This window comes from Procambarus clarkii, chromosome 36 (genome assembly GCF_040958095.1).
Source record: "Procambarus clarkii isolate CNS0578487 chromosome 36, FALCON_Pclarkii_2.0, whole genome shotgun sequence".
Lineage (NCBI taxonomy): Eukaryota > Metazoa > Arthropoda > Malacostraca > Decapoda > Cambaridae > Procambarus > Procambarus clarkii.
Window position 1 is genome coordinate 20,998,203 of NC_091185.1, and position 16,598 is coordinate 21,014,800.

A 16,598-nucleotide genomic window follows, 5' to 3' on the forward strand; every position below is an offset into this window, starting at 1 on the left:
TCCTCCGACAAAATGACAGAAGGATTAGGATAACAAGAGCACAATCTAGTGATGACGAGTATGAGGAACCAATCACAGCCCAGGAAGTAAAGGGGGCTATGAAAAGGATAAAATTACAGCACCTGGTGAGGATGGCATCACCTACGACATACTCAATGCACTGGTGAAGTGTCTGGGAACCCAATACTCCACCTGTTTAACAAGTCATTCCTAAGTGGAGTGTTGCCCACACAAAGGAAACATGCAATAATTGTTCCCATACCGAAACCCAATGACCCTGGCAATTACAGACCTATCAGTCTCATGTCATGCACTTGCAACATGTTCGAAAGGATCATCCGAAACCGACTATTGCACAAAATACGCAGGTTAGGGGATGTGGGTCAATGGATTTGTTAAAGGACGGAGCACAGCAAATTGTATAGTTAATTATCTGCCTAATGACACAGCTAAGTACTCCCAATAAACTCTCTCCTTGGGGCAAATATTTTAAATTTAAAATACAATACCTAAAACCACTAATACGCTTAGCGTTTCGGCCAAATATGTACGAAGTAAAACCCAAACAAAAACCCATTACAGCAGAGTAGGACCCATAAAAGATGAGACTAACAATGCAACCCGTCCTCGACTCTAGTCCATTACATTCAGCGGTCGACCCCACAGACGCATTCATAAATTTTAACATGCTGTTCATTCAAAACGGGAATTTTCTCAAGTATAAATTAATATTATAATATATTGGCATATTGTGTATATATAGGCATAGGATAGGTTAGGTCAGGTGTTTAGGTTCTGTTGGCGTTTATTTGTATTTGTAGTACGTAGGTGAAGCATTTATAGTGTTGTGATTCGAGCGAAATTCGTCAGTGAAGCACTTGTTCCGGATATGTTCGAACGTCAGCAGTTGTGAGTCGTGTGTAAACCGCTTTTCATTCATAAACGGGGGGTTTGGCAGGTGCATGGAATCACTTTTGGATCTTTGTTTGGAGGGCGGGCTGAACAATGTTAACTTGCACGATAAAAGGGCAGCAAACACACTGAACGAATACTTTACATTAGTGTTCACACTAGAAAGCTTGAATGACATCCCATCACCCACACAAATGTTTGTCGGAGGTAAAGAGAATGAATTAAGGGAAATACTAATTACACGCTACACAATCAGGAAGAGCATTGACAAACTAAAAGACTCAAAAGCCCAAAGTGTGAATGTATTTCAGTCCCAAGTCGTAAAGGAACTGAACTGGCAAATTCACTATGTTTGTCAGTGAAACTCCTTTTCAGAAAATCCCTGGACCATGGAATAGTTGAAGGTGATAATGAGATCTTACTAAGTGATCTAAATGAACTTCAAAAATGGTCAGATGACTGACAAATGCTTTTTAATGTCGATAAATGCTAGTCCTTACATGTGGGCCACAACAATCCACTTTAGAACTACCAAATTGACAGCACTACCTCACAACAGATAGATGAAGGAAAGGGCGTTTGAGTCAGAATGCATCATTTCGCCTTCTCGCCATGCCCTGTGGCTGGGGGGATTGGTGCCCTGAAGCTACATAAACACCCTATACCCCCCCGAAGTGGCAAGGGGAGTTAGGGGACAATAATATTGCTCAACAAGTGGAAGAGGTAATTAAAAAAAATCATACCAGAGCTTAGTCATCTCTCGTATCAGGAATGGATGAGGGCCACTAGGGTAACAACACTGCAGACCAGGCATGACAGGGCGGATCTCATAGAAACCCATAAAATACTAAATTTGGAGGATGTCAATCCGGACAGTTTTTTCAAAAGGTCAGACGTAACACGAACGAAGAGCAACGGGTTCAAGCTCAAGAAACCACAATGTAGGACAGAAAACCAAAGATGCTTTCACCCATAGGGTTGTTAACCCATGGAATCGCCTACCCGCAGATGGCATAACTCTGCTTGGTCTTAAAATGCTGTAGCGAGTAATCCTTATACTAGCTCCATTATCTCATTATCTTAATAGCATAACTAATTAGCACTAATTACAGAAGCTACAATCCTTTCCCCAATTACAGGTAATACTCTTCTCAGCTTGTTGGAGGGAGCTGAGGTGTAATCACCATATAAGCAAGCGATATGAGGAATGGAGTACAGTACAATTTCCACATTCAACAATGTAGCACTCGGCGTGTACAGTTCTAATCGACCCAAGACGCTACAGCTTCGACACAGAGCAGACAGCAGACTACGACCGCATCGAGCCGCCACGCTCTCGCTCCCCGAGTTCAGACACTCACAATTTGCCATTTGCCATTATCTTAATTATTGTACATGTGCTTGGGGTTCTACTACCCAAAATCATTCATGTCCCCTAATTATGCCATACAAATCTGCTATTAGAACTTTTACCTGAATAAACATTTAATATTCTTTATGTAAAGTAGTACTGTTAATTTAGTACTTGTGACGTGGATTGTTATGGCCCATATACAAGATCTTGCATTTAATTATAATTTACATTATAATTTGATGATGTGGTTTGTAATATTTTCATCTATGTTATTGGTATATATGACAAAACCTCATGTAAATCAGGTAGGTTGGTTGGTGTGTGGCAGTCCGTCTAATTACCCAAAGCTTCTTAGTACAGTATACGTAAGTAATGAAACACTACGATATATTTACTCACTATATTGTTGGTGCTGAATGTAGAACATCATGAAAAAAAAAAACTTATTTTTACTCTAAACTAACATAATTTTATAGCAAAATAGGAATCATCTAATTACCCAAAGCCACAACATTCTCTCTTTAGCGCATTTATTATGCACCCTATACCCATCTTGTGAGCCGAAGTGGAAAGAGATACAGAGGCTTATTTATTGTCATGTTCCTGCATGCCAATGTGAGAAGGAATCCACAACATTTTTATATTTACCCTCTTGCTAAGTATTCTTATATATCTATGTCTAGCTTCCAAGACAAGCACGTTATTACTTGATTGCAAACTGTTTATTGCTCGTAGTGAAGAAAGGGAGTCAGAAATAATTAAGCTGTCTACTTCAGTGTTGTCAATAATTTCGAGTGCTACCAGGCTTAGAATGTAGACTTTCTGTGTTGAACTGCGAGTTAAGTTTCGTATAATTTCGTTATAAAATATGATTATTTCAGAGTAAAAATGTGTATTTCCATGTTCTACATTCAGTACGAACATTATAGTGAGTAAATATATCATATTTCTTCATTACTTACGTAATGCTAGGAAGCATCCTCTCAAATGTAGTAGTTTCCTGAACCTACTGGGCCGTCATATCCACACTTGAAACTTTGTACGGAGTCTGCCTCCACAACATCACTTCCTGATGCATTCCATCTGTCAACTACTGATACTAAAAAAGTTTTCTGTATCTCATTTGGGCACTCATTTTTCATGTTTACCTTTTTTGTGTTTTTTTTTGTGTTTTTTGAAGGAAAGCAAAGAAATTGCACATAACTACAACTACAATTTATTTAATAAGCATTTCTAAACTAAACAAAACTTTGAGGGTAATTAATAAAAATAAAAACTCATTTGAAAACAAATCTTTCTTGAGCAACATAGGGATGCAAAATTAACTTGACGATGATTTGAGCAAAGAACATTTGCCCAACCCATGGGTAGAGAATACTTGTTATTTTCCTCTTTGCTTTGCTACTTAAAGCTACTCAAATCAAAGGGAAGAGTGTTTCTTCCATTTCTTCGTTGTTAGTCTGTGACTCAATACTAACTACACTGTTGTCACTGTCGGTCTCAAAATCCTCGGAATCTTGACTGTCTGTTTGAAATTTGTTGTACTCTACTTCCCTGTCTTCAGAAAACAGGTTAGTTGCCTCAAATAGCTTCAGTTGATAGCATTTTTTCATATTTAGCAAGAGGGCCGTAAGTCCACTGGTTATATGCTGGAATGATGACTTCTTTATTGAGTATTTACCCTGTTCCTGTAAAACAAACACACATCATTATTTCAGGCATTTTTTTAATGAAATGTTTGTTTTCCTAACAAGTGTTTCATTTAAACTTGAACCAGTAAAAGTGACAATGAAAATATATTACAATTTGTGTCTACAAAATGCTTTTACTAATTTTACTTAGCTTAGACACAAACAACAATGATTAAGCTACCTGTTAAAATAATTACCAAGTAGCTATAATGCAATAACATTTATTTCAGTGGAGTAATTAAGTTAATATTGATACCTGATACTAACTTCAATTATCCAAGAGGGTGGAGCACTTTTGTTTTGTACATCATCTAGTCTTTGTGTTATCTCTTCAAGCTTTTTTCTGTAGAAATCCAAGTAACTTTTCATTTCCAGTTGAATGACATTTTGTTCTTCCATAGTCCTGTTGTACATATGCAGCTTTTCTGCAGCACTTCTCTTTTCTTGAAGAGTAACTTAAAACATTCAAAATAAAATATAAAGTAAATTATTTAATAAGGAACATGAACAAATCTGTCATTGTAGGATGCATGTATTATGCAACAACAATGCAATCATATGTAATCATTTTTAAGGTATCTTGTTAATATTATTATCGTAAAAATATAAATTAGGCATGGACTTCTATTTGTTCATTACCATAATGAGTAAGTTTGAATTAACATGTTAGTAGCTAACAATATTTATCCTCATTGACAAGGCCAATATGCACAGAAAAATAACCAAATATACTTACCATTATCAGTTGGTTGAGGAGTGTCATTATACCATGGAAAGTTGCCCTCTTCAGCAATCTCCACACTAAGTTTTTCTGTATTGTCTTCACTGTAGACCGCTATCAGTTCCCTCAACTTTTTCTTATCTGCTTCAATCTTTGCACGGTATCGTGATCTCATTTTGCTTGAAACTGAAAGAAACACTTTGTTACTAGTAAATATGATTATAGTTGATAAATTTGTTTTGTATATACTTAGTAGTGAATACCTACACAAAAGTAGCAGAACACTACATAAATATTTGCCAAGCACTTTTTTTTAACAAGTTTAGGTATACACAGCAATGTGCTGCTATCCTATTATGTATGAAAGACCACAGTGTAGATCAAAAACCTCACAGGACAGCCAGTCATACATGGAATCTGGAGAGAATATGAAGTGTAAGGCTGATCTATTAGCCTCCACTAACAAAATCGGGGTACAGCACAAGAATATCTTCCAATATTCCTGAGTGTATGAAGTAATAACAAAACTCAAAGTACATCATATCATTTGTTCTGAAGTCATTGATAACAGGGCAATCACAGATATAGTGATAGACAGTATGTCTTAGCTTTTGTTCACATAGTTTACAACTGGAATGATTTCCATTGGCAGATTCATTACCTCAGGCACCTGCCATAGATATTGATATCTCAACTTAATTTTGACAATTACCTATAATTACATAGGACAACACCTAAGTGAGATGGTATCCATACAAATCTACCTTAGAAATAAACGACATTAGATGTGTTTAGATAAAAAAAAAAGTCATTGTTTTCTTGAAGTATTTTACAAACACTAAAAGATTTTTGTTTGTTTTATCAGTCCCTAACTTATACATAAGCTTTAACATACCTGCTACACTGGATACGTGGGATTTCTTGGTTCTAATTGAGTCACATACTAACTCTATCCCCTTTTGAACATCATTTTGAGAAACTGATCTGTTGAGAATAGAGGATACTGTTTACTATAATGTTTACTAAATTCAAACATGTAAAGACCCTGATTAATTAAACAAAAATTTTACTTAAATTTTTAGGCAATGGTCACAATGGCATTTTATGATGGCTGACAATTACTGTACAAGAACTAAACAATTAAAATAATAAAGAAATGTTTTGGCAATTTTATGATTTATGGTACTGCATTGATTTTACAGCACAATAACCTTGTTAAAATATATAAGAGTATTTCAAAACAGTGTTTCTTACTATATATTTTACAAGTAAACCTTTTATTTAAACTCTGGGCTAAGTTGGTTAACTCTGCAATCCAGATGAGAAGTTGTTTTTCATCGAGAGATAAGTCAGCTAACTCCTTTCTTATTAACTCTGCAGCTTCTTTTGCCTATCAACAGGAGGAAAAACTGCCCTGTTAGTATAATAAATGTTGCAATTTTTATTTAATATTTGATATTACAAAAAAAAACAATCCTTACGAGCCTAACTGCTGATGAAGGCTGTTTAATGGCAGTAAATGTTATTTTTATTTTTGAATGTTTTTTTCCTGTGCACTAATATTAGTGATTCATGATCATTGTTGCATATATTCAATGAATAAAGCAAATTACTTGCCTTACAAAATCTTGAAGCTAGAACACGAGCTAAAGAGTCATGTTTACGTTGGTTCCAAAAAAAATGAAGATTCACTAAGTTCTTCTTCACGCTCTGAAAACAAGGGACAAAAAATAACTCCATTCAATGAATATGTAAAATGAAAATAATTCACTTTTATGCAGGCGATGAGTCACAATAACGTGGCTAAAGTATGTAGACCAGACCACACACTAGAAGGTGAAGGGACGAGGACGTTTCGGTCCATCCTGGACCATTCTCAAGTCATTTGTGATGAGGAAGTAGAGACAGGCAATAAATAGGCTAGAGAGAGCTGAGGAGCAAAGTAAGGTGTATTTTAGAGGATAGTAATAATAATAAGAGCTGCAGAGGGCCTATTGGCCCATACGAGGCAGCTGCTATTATAACCACCAAATGAGAAGGAGATAGGAATAAGAAGACGATAGCAAGGGAGCGTAGGAGAAGACAATGAACAGAAGAAAGGGAGAGAGAAAGAAAAGGAAAGAGAAAGAAAAGATAGATAAATAGAAGGGGTAGGCTTATGTTAGGTCACGTTTGTTAGAATGATTAGAGCATTTGAGTATATACTGTGAAAGGGAAGAGTCCACAGCAACAAAGCCAGGACTCAAGTTCATGTTAGGTACATTGTGTATTAGAGCCGATTCAACAAGACGGCGTCTGTGGAGAGTAGAGGCAGGAAAGATTATTTTGGAGGAAGACCAATCTATGGGATGATTAGAATCCCTCACATGGCAGAAGGGAGCATTGTTAGTGTCTGCAGACTTAACACTTCTCTTGTGTTCTTTAAGTCTGTCATTCAGTGTACAGCCAGTTTCGCCAAAGTATTGTACAAGATGAACAGGAAATAGAGTAGACACCAGTAGCAGGAGGAGCATTTTTTTTTTTTTGAGGAGTACTGTGAACTAGATTGCTACGAAGTGTGTTAGTTTGTTGGTGTGTTAGTTAGTTCTTATTCCTATCTCCTTCTCATTCAGTGGTTATAATAGCAGCTGCCTCGTATGGGCCAATAGGCCATCTGCAGCTCTTATTATTATTACTATCCCCTAAAATACACCTTACTTTGCTCCTCAGCTCTCTCTAGCCTATTTATTGCCTGCCTCTACTTCCTCATCAGAATCGACTTAGAATGGTCCAGGACGGACTGAAACGTCGTCATCCCTTCACCTTCTAGTGTGTGGTCTGGTCAACATTTACTTTTATACTATCTATAATTTACTTGCTATATTAATCAAATCCAATTCATATACACAAAGTTGTAGGGTGACACCAGGTGTTGCTAGTTACTGAAGTCATCTTCATTACACATAATAAATATCACTAACAAGTTTTAATAGATTATACCTTCCTCATTGTAACAATGCACTATAAACTAACCGGCTTTCAACATGTTTTTGGTGGTACTGTTGTACCGCGACATATAGCTGAAAATTTGCTCGGTTTCTTCACCTGTGGTCAAACCACTTCCGTGCTGCCAGCGTCCTCCATACAAGACCTATAATTAAGATGTAACACACTGTAAAATAATTACAAGGAAAGAATATTAGGCGATTGCTCAAAAATTTAATTATGACTAAATACTTTATTCTGATTAATAGCTTTTTAACCCTAAAATAACGTTAAATTTATACCCGTTATTTTGACAAATGATAATTATTTACCTGGCAATACCATGCATGTGCTTTTGCATGCAAAACACCTAGGAACGGCTTTGTCTCCAGTAGGGTGAATTTTATCTTTTTTTCTTGAATTTTCAGGGCCCATGGCCAGTACTTGCATATGATGTCCTGGCAGATGTACTTGGCACTTTTGAAGTAATTTATATGGAGATAGTGTGCATAGCCAAAAACCTCACCACGAGTCATATTGCACATTTTGAGAATTACACCATGACGGCATGATGCAAGGCTTATGCCAGTTTAGTCCAGGGATTTGTGTGTATACGGTTCGTTTCGCGCCGCTTTCCACAACGAGACACCACAATTTTGGCTATTCTGAAAATCAAATATAAATGATATATATTATATATATCATATATATTATATATTTATATATATATATATATATATATAATATATATATATATATATACATATATATATATATATATATATATATATATATATATATATATATATATATATATATATATATATATATATTTATATATATATATATATATATATATATATATATATACACCTCCTTTTGACGGCCGTGATGGTCAAGTGGATTAAGGCGCCCTGTAGTTACCATTTGCGTTGCTCCTGGGAGTATGGGTTCGAGTCACTTCTGGGGTGTGAGTTTTCATTCGCATATAGTCCTGGGGACCATTCAGGCTTGTTCGCATTTGTGTTCCTCACGTGTGCCCCAAAGAATGAGGTGATTTGGTGAAATGCTATGCCCAAGATTACCATCCGAGTTGCCGTCGGGGAAGTGGCTCAAATAGCCTTGGCTATCACTTCCTTTTGACGGCCGTGATGGTCAAGTGGATTAAGGCGCCCTGTAGTTACCAGTTGCGTTGCTCCTGGGAGTATGGGTTTCGAGTCACTTCTGGGGTGTGAGTTTTCATTCGCATATAGTCCTGGGGACCATTCAGGCTTGTTCGCATTTGTGTTCCTCACGTGTGCCCCAAAGAATGAGGTGATTTGGTGAAATGCTATGCCCAAGATTACCATCCGAGTTGCCGTCGGGGAAGTGGCTCAAATAGCCTTGGCTATCACTTCCTTTTGACGGCCGTGATGGTCAAGTGGATTAAGGCGCCCTGTAGTTACCAGTTGCATTGCTCCTGGGAGTATGGGTTCGAGTCACTTCTGGGGTGTGAGTTTTCATTCGCATATAGTCCTGGGGACCATTCAGGCTTGTTCGCATTTGTGTTCCTCACGTGTGCCCCAAAGAATGAGGGTGATTTGGTGAAATGCTATGCCCAAGATTACCATCCGAGTTGCCTTCGGGGAAGTGGCTCAAATAGCCTTGGCTATCACTTCCTTTTGACGGCCGTGATGGTCAAGTGGATTAAGGCGCCCTGTAGTTACCAGTTGCGTTGCTCCTGGGAGTATGGGTTCGAGTCACTTCTGGGGTGTGAGTTTTCATTCGCATATAGTCCTGGGGACCATTCAGGCTTGTTCGCATTTGTGTTCCTCACGTGTGCCTCAAAGAATGAGGTGATTTGGTGAAATGCTATGCCCAAGATTACCATCCGAGTTGCCGTCGGGGAAGTGGCTCAAATAGCCTTGGCTATCACTTCCTTTTGACGGCCGTGATGGTCAAGTGGATTAAGGCGCCCTGTAGTTACCAGTTGCGTTGCTCCTGGGAGTATGGGTTTGAGTCACTTCTGGGGTGTGAGTTTTCATTCGCATATAGTCCTGGGGACCATTCAGGCTTGTTCGCATTTGTGTTCCTCACGTGTGCCCCAAAGAATGAGGTGATTTGGTGAAATGCTATACCCAAGATTACCATCCGAGTTGCCGTCGGGGAAGTGGCTCAAATAGCCTCTGGCTATCACTTCCTTTTGACGGCCTTGATGGTCAAGTGGATTAAGGCGCCCTGTAGTTACCAGTTGCATTGCTCCTTGGAGTATGGGTTCGAGTCACTTCTGGTGTGTGAGTTTTCATTCGCATATAGTCCTGGGGACCATTCAGGCTTGTTCGCATTTGTGTTCCTCACGTGTGCCCCAAAGAATGAGGTGATTTGGTGAAATGCTATGCCCAAGATTACCATCCGAGTTGCCGTCGGGGAAGTGGCTCAAATAGCCTTGGCTATCACTTCCTTTTGACGGCCGTGATGGTCAAGTGGATTAAGGCGCCCTGTAGTTACCAGTTGCGTTGCTCCTGGGAGTATGGGTTCGAGTCACTTCTGGGTGTGAGTTTTCATTCGCATATAGTCCTGGGGACCATTCAGGCTTGTTCGCATTTGTGTTCCTCACGTGTGCCCCAAAGAATGAGGTGATTTGGTGAAATGCTATGCCCAAGATTACATCCGAGTTGCCGTCGGGGAAGTGGCTCAAATAGCCTGGCTATCACTTCCTTTTGACGGCCGTGATGGTCAAGTGGATTAAGGCGCCCTGTAGTTACCAGTTGCATTGCTCCTGGGAGTATGGGTTCGAGTCACTTCTGGGTGTGAGTTTTCATTCGCATATAGTCCTGGGGACCATTCAGGCTTGTTCGCATTTGTGTTCCTCACGTGTGCCCCAAAGAATGAGGTGATTTGGTGAAATGCTATGCCCAAGATTACCATCCGAGTTGCCTTCGGGGAAGTGGCTCAAATAGCCTTGGCTATCACTTCCTTTTGACGGCCGTGATGGTCAAGTGGATTAAGGCGCCCTGTAGTTACCAGTTGCGTTGCTCCTGGGAGTATGGGTTTGAGTCACTTCTGGGGTGTGAGTTTTCATTCGCATATAGTCCTGGGGACCATTCAGGCTTGTTCGCATTTGTGTTCCTCACGTGTGCCTCAAAGAATGAGGTGATTTGGTGAAATGCTATGCCCAAGATTACCATCCGAGTTGCCGTCGGGGAAGTGGCTCAAATAGCCTTGGCTATCACTTCCTTTTGACGGCCGTGATGGTCAAGTGGATTAAGGCGCCCTGTAGTTACCAGTTGCGTTGCTCCTGGGAGTATGGGTTCGAGTCACTTCTGGGGTGTGAGTTTTCATTCGCATATAGTCCTGGGACCATTCAGGCTTGTTCGCATTTGTGTTCCTCACGTGTGCCCCAAAGAATGAGGTGATTTGGTGAAATGCTATACCCAAGATTACCATCCGAGTTGCCGTCGGGGAAGTGGCTCAAATAGCCTTGGCTATCACTTCCTTTTGACGGCCTTGATGGTCAAGTGGATTAAGGCGCCCTGTAGTTACCAGTTGCATTGCTCCTTGGAGTATGGGTTCAAGTCACTTCTGGTGTGTGAGTTTTCATTCGCATATAGTCCTGGGGACCATTCAGGCTTGTTCGCATTTGTGTTCCTCACGTGTGCCCCAAAGAATGAGGTGACTTGGTGAAATGCTATGCCCAAGATTACCATCCGAGTTGCCGTCGGGGAAGTGGCTCAAATAGCCTTGGCTATCACTTCCTTTTGACGGCCGTGATGGTCAAGTGGATTAAGGCGCCCTGTAGTTACCAGTTGCGTTGCTCCTGGGAGTATGGGTTCGAGTCACTTCTGGGTGTGAGTTTTCATTCGCATATAGTCCTGGGGACCATTCAAGCTTGTTCGCATTTGTGTTCCTCACGTGTGCCCCAAAGAATGAGGTGATTTGGTGAAATGCTATGCCCAAGATTACCATCCGAGTTGCCATCGGGGAAGTGGCTCAAATAGCCTTGGCTATCACTTCCTTTTGACGGCCGTGATGGTCAAGTGGATTAAGGCGCCCTGTAGTTACCAGTTGCGTTGCTCCTGGGAGTATGGGTTCGAGTCACTTCTGGGGTGTGAGTTTTCATTCGCATATAGTCCTGGGGACCATTCAAGCTTGTTCGCATTTGTGTTCCTCACGTGTGCCCCAAAGAATGAGGTGATTTGGTGAAATGCTATGCCCAAGATTACCATCCGAGTTGCCATCGGGGAAGTGGCTCAAATAGCCTTGGCTATCACTTCCTTTTGACGGCCGTGATGGTCAAGTGGATTAAGGCGCCCTGTAGTTACCAGTTGCGTTGCTCCTGGGAGTATGGGTTCGAGTCACTTCTGGGGTGTGAGTTTTCATTCGCATATAGTCCTGGGGACCATTCAAGCTTGTTCGCATTTGTGTTCCTCACGTGTGCCCCAAAGAATGAGGTGATTTGGTGAAATGCTATGCCCAAGATTACCATCCGAGTTGCCGTCGGGGAAGTGGCTCAAATAGCCTTGGCTATCACTTCCTTTTGACGGCCGTGATAGTCAAGTGGATTAAGGCGCCCTGTAGTTACCAGTTGCGTTGCTCCTGGGAGTATGGGTTCGAGTCACTTCTGGGGTGTGAGTTTTCATTCGCATATAGTCCTGAGGACCATTCAGGCTTGTTCGCATTTGTGTTCCTCACGTGTGCCCCAAAGAATGAGGTGATTTGGTGAAATGCTATGCCCAAGATTACCATCCGAGTTGCCGTCGGGGAAGTGGCTCAAATAGCCTTGGCTATCACTTCCTTTTGACGGCCGTGATGGTCAAGTGGATTAAGGCGCCCTGTAGTTACCAGTTGCGTTGCTCCTGGGAGTATGGGTTCGAGTCACTTCTGGGGTGTGAGTTTTCATTCGCATATAGTCCTGGGGACCATTCAGGCTTGTTCGCATATATATATATATATATATATATATATATATATATATATATATATATATATATATATATATATATTATATATATATATAAATACAGTATATATAAAATATATAATAAATAATGAAAAGAACCTAACCTGATGGTTTATATAAAAGTGATATAGACCAACAGAAATATAGCATCTTACTCAATATGGCTTCAGACCCCAAAATCACCATTTATATGGTGCATGTAGCTCTTGACAAACGTTGAGTACTCTATGTTTTACTTGTTGACTTGCCTGTGGGTTAAAAAAACCTAACTACTTGTTATAATATATATATTTACTCTGTAAACTGTAAGACATCATGACTGTCTTTTCCCAATGGTGTAGTGGGTTAAGACACTCGCCTGGCGTTTCGCGAGCGCTTTGTCCTGGGTTTGTATCCTGGCCTTGGAAGATTTACTGGGCATCAACCCTTAACTATGGCCCCCCCCCTGTTTACCCAACAGTAAAATGGGTACCTGGTTGTTTATGGATTTGGTGGGGTCATATTCTGGGGAACATAGGATTAACGACTTGCTTGAAACACTATGCGTGCTAGTGGCTGTACAAGAATGTAAAAAGTCTTGTATATATAAATAAAAATATAAAATCTATGTACAGTTTTCAAAGTCTGTACACATAATATTTACCTTTGTTTTTAAGCTCTCTATATGGTTAAGGTGATTAGTCACATCATTGTCAGCAGCAAAGACACTCTGAATAATATGATTCCCTCAATCCTCTGAAAGAAACAAAATGACAGTATTTACATAATTTACATTGATTTGTTTTCAATTTTGATGATTGTGTAAATATATATTAACTAATGTTGTAATACATGAATAACGCTATTATGTATTGCATGTAAGAATTTTTCAGATATTGATATATTTACATAACGAATAATGTATTGTGATATATAAGTTGCCCTAATAGAAATGTATTAATTGTTGAAAAATAAAAATTTATCTTACAAAAAAAGGAAAATTAATTAAGAATTGTACCTTCCAACTTTTTCATATCGGAATAACTTTTTGTTGCCATCAATATGTATGGCAAATGGGTTAGTATGACAAGCAGGGCACACGGTCTTATTGTAGCTTTGGACATTTGCAAGTTCATACTGCATAAATCTCCACTCCTGGAATGTTCTTTTAGCAGCTTCAAAGTTGATGCAACCATCCTGAAATATATACTGAATATAGAATTTGCATGGATTAGCCCCATATATTGGGGGAGTGGGTAGCACAAGTTATAGTGCAAGATTTTACAACTACGTTCCCAGCCTAATACTGGGAACCTTGTTCCCAGCCTAGTGCTGGGAACCTAGTTCCCAGCACTAGGCCCAGATGTGGCTAAGCCATGCAAGTAGCATGAGTTAGCCATATATATTGGGGGAGTGGGTAGCACAAGTAACAGTGCAAGTTTGAAGAACTATGTAGGAAACTATAAGGATGAAATTAATGCTTTTTAGTTTTACTTTTGAATAATGTTTTGAACAGCTGGACAGCTTTTAATTCAATAAAGAGTTTACCAATTAGGAGCAATAACCAATTATTTTATTTGCATAGAGAGTTTGCACAGATTTAGTTTGACTCGGGGGATATCAGAGAGATATTGATTTCTGGTGTGGTGATTATGGGATCCTTTACATCTATCAAGGAAGAGTTTCAGATCAGGATGTGCATTTAGGAACAAGGTTTTGTACATGTAAGTGGCACAAGAGAATGTGTGGAGTGGGTTCATATTTTTATGTATTATTATATATACAGTTTAATGTATACAGGTACTTACATTACATATATAAAATTAATAAATACTTACTCTTCCATTATGAGAGCCAAGGGCTTGGAGCGCTATTAACAAGGATTTCATTGATAAACCTGGACTGTTCCTTTTAAAGAAATGCCAGTTGTTCAGGAGTTTGGTGCTGAAGAATGTGTTACTTTTCCTGGCTGATGAGCAGAAGTATCCACCATCATACAACATCTTAGCATCTGCAGGAAGGCTGTATCCACACTCTTGACACTCAAATATGGGCAGATAAAGGTCATACCTGCCTAGAAAGCTTAGTTTTAGTATTTATTCCTAAAATAAAGCAGCTTATTTTGAATCTTTTGTAAAACTCATCTCCATCACTGAATGGATATGTTTGTGTGTCTCAAAGATTGAAGTCCACATGCTTGGGTATGGGTATCGTCACTAGAACTTCAGTGATGCTACTATATTCAGTGATGCAAATACTCATAGACTTATGTGTTCAAACTTAATATTAAATAAAATATACCTGAGAGCATTATGAAAGTACACATGATGTCAGAACTCTTTACGTTAAGGTTACAGTCTTTACAGTTACAGGAAATTTTTGGCACAGGAACTGGCACAACAGGTTCTGAATAAGAAAATAATAATAAACTTAGCAAAGATTGCATATTTAAATAATATTCAGTAAGTCAAATGCCATAAAAATTGAATTGCTTATTGAGTAAAAAAATTATTTATTTTTTTCTTTCAATATTTTGGTACTTATATTGTAAAGGCTTGGTAAAAAGAAAAGTTTTCATATGTAAATAATTTTTTGGTTTACATACGCCAGTCAGTAAATGTCCCATTAAGGTCAACAGTCACAGTTGGTGGCAATGCTTCATAATATCCACTGGCCCAGGAAAACCTATCATGGAATGGGTTTAAAAAATGTTTTTTCATATCACAGTGGTAGTAGAATAGGCGATGACAATCTTCACATTTGATGCTGGCTTCAAGCATATATTTGAAGCATTTTGTGTCTGTCAAATGAAAATATTTGAAAACATATGTTCAAAAATATCGCATCTTTGTCAAAAAAGACTTTTGTTCAGTTTCAGATCATGCAGAATTAGGAAAAAAATATGGTCTATAAGTATACATAAACATTTTTCATTAGTGATAAAATGCTTCAGGTATATTTAAAACGAAGTATCCACTCTCTATTCAAAAAATATAACTAAAAAAAATGCAAATATAATAAGTTGTAATGTAAACTGATATGCTGATGTAAATAGACAATATGCTTATAAGTATTGTGTATGTACCTTCAACTGGAACAGCGTGCCTACACACCTCCCACTCAAATAGAACTGACCGACTTTCTTCCCAAGAAATTTCAGCCTTCATTCTTCTTTGCTGCCATTGAGAAATCTTCACTTGCGATTCTTGGATTTTTTTTTATTTCTGCAGCAAGTTCGGCAGCGGCTGAAATAATTATACTTTAATTATAATCTTACACTGATTTTTAGACTATCTTCTTTAGCTATTTTAAATTTTACTCAAACTATAAGTCAATATTTTGACCCAAAAATATTTTTATATATAAATTTAAATAATTTTATATAAATATACAGTATTTATAATTTATAATAATATTTTTACAAATGTGTTTATAATATTACCCCTTTATCCATTTATCTACAACCTATTTATTCATCTATCTATACACCCTTGACAGGACATTTGCATCAGGAATGACTATGAAAATGGCCTAAGGGTCTTTATAAGGCATTTAACTGAAGCCTACTATGATCCACCCTACATACATCAAGGACTCAAGTCCTTTCCCCTGCAATTTCAGAGAGGATAGCCATATATGATATTATATATATATATATATATATATTATATATATATATATATATATATATATATATTTATATATATATATATGGAGTTTTTTTTTTAATAATAACAAATGTGACATACCATCAAAGTTTTCAGGTAACACTTCAACAGCAGCAGCACCGGGAGACTCTGCAATTACAGAATTGCCATTGCCAGGCAATAAATTAAGGTATATATATATATATATATATATATATATATATTAATATATATATATATATATATATATATTATATATATATTATATATATATATATTAAATATGACCGAAAAATAAGATTAATAATTCTAACACGAATTTTCTCAATCTTTCGTACATTACGCTTCACTGTTGGAGGTAAATCAAAAATCAATTCTCCAAAATTCATTT

General features: G+C 38.1%; 2 protein-coding genes across 3 annotated transcripts; both read right to left on the reverse strand.

Moving 5' to 3' along the window:
* Positions 1 to 3,468: 3,468 nt before the first annotated feature.
* On the reverse strand, positions 3,469 to 5,713 carry LOC138371509 (uncharacterized). Its single transcript, XM_069336394.1, has 4 exons — positions 5,574 to 5,713; positions 4,694 to 4,864; positions 4,225 to 4,412; positions 3,469 to 3,954 (listed from the first exon to the last, which is right to left on the reverse strand). Exons 2-4 carry the CDS (start codon positions 4,851 to 4,853, stop codon positions 3,682 to 3,684), a joined length of 621 nt encoding a protein of 206 aa, XP_069192495.1. The 5' UTR covers positions 4,854 to 4,864; positions 5,574 to 5,713; the 3' UTR covers positions 3,469 to 3,681.
* A 546-nt stretch (positions 5,714 to 6,259) lies between these two features.
* On the reverse strand, positions 6,260 to 16,369 carry LOC138371510 (uncharacterized). Of its 2 annotated transcripts, XR_011230521.1 has the most exons (8): positions 16,310 to 16,369; positions 15,646 to 15,805; positions 15,166 to 15,360; positions 14,399 to 14,634; positions 13,579 to 13,757; positions 13,225 to 13,316; positions 7,691 to 7,808; positions 6,260 to 6,388 (listed from the first exon to the last, which is right to left on the reverse strand). XR_011230521.1 is itself a non-coding variant. In XM_069336395.1 (7 exons), the coding sequence occupies exons 2-6, from the start codon at positions 15,725 to 15,727 to the stop codon at positions 13,274 to 13,276; spliced, it is 735 nt and encodes a 244-aa protein (XP_069192496.1). In that variant the 5' UTR covers positions 15,728 to 15,805; positions 16,310 to 16,369; the 3' UTR covers positions 8,250 to 8,307; positions 13,225 to 13,273. The 2 variants fall into 2 exon arrangements, 1 of the variants encoding a protein (XP_069192496.1); XM_069336395.1 differs by lacking the exons at positions 6,260 to 6,388; positions 7,691 to 7,808 and adding an exon at positions 8,250 to 8,307.
* Positions 16,370 to 16,598: the final 229 nt, after the last annotated feature.

What these genes read in the sequence shown, in the direction of transcription:
- LOC138371510 (XM_069336395.1), bottom strand. Translation starts at nt 15,727, where the DNA reads ATGAAGGCTGAAATTTCTTGGGAAGAAAGTCGGTCAGTTCTATTTGAG. An exon ending in GCACGCTGTTCCAGTTGAAG is followed by an intron (nt 15,361 to 15,645) that starts GTACATACACAA and finishes TTCATTTGACAG; the next exon opens with ACACAAAATGCTTCAAATAT. An exon ending in TTGGCTCTCATAATGGAAGA is followed by an intron (nt 13,758 to 14,398) that starts GTAAGTATTTAT and finishes TATATATTTCAG; the next exon opens with GATGGTTGCATCAACTTTGA.
- LOC138371509 (XM_069336394.1), bottom strand. Translation starts at nt 4,853, where the DNA reads ATGAGATCACGATACCGTGCAAAGATTGAAGCAGATAAGAAAAAGTTG. An exon ending in TCCTCAACCAACTGATAATG is followed by an intron (nt 4,413 to 4,693) that starts GTAAGTATATTT and finishes GAATGTTTTAAG; the next exon opens with TTACTCTTCAAGAAAAGAGA. An exon ending in CACCCTCTTGGATAATTGAA is followed by an intron (nt 3,955 to 4,224) that starts GTTAGTATCAGG and finishes TTTGTTTTACAG; the next exon opens with GAACAGGGTAAATACTCAAT.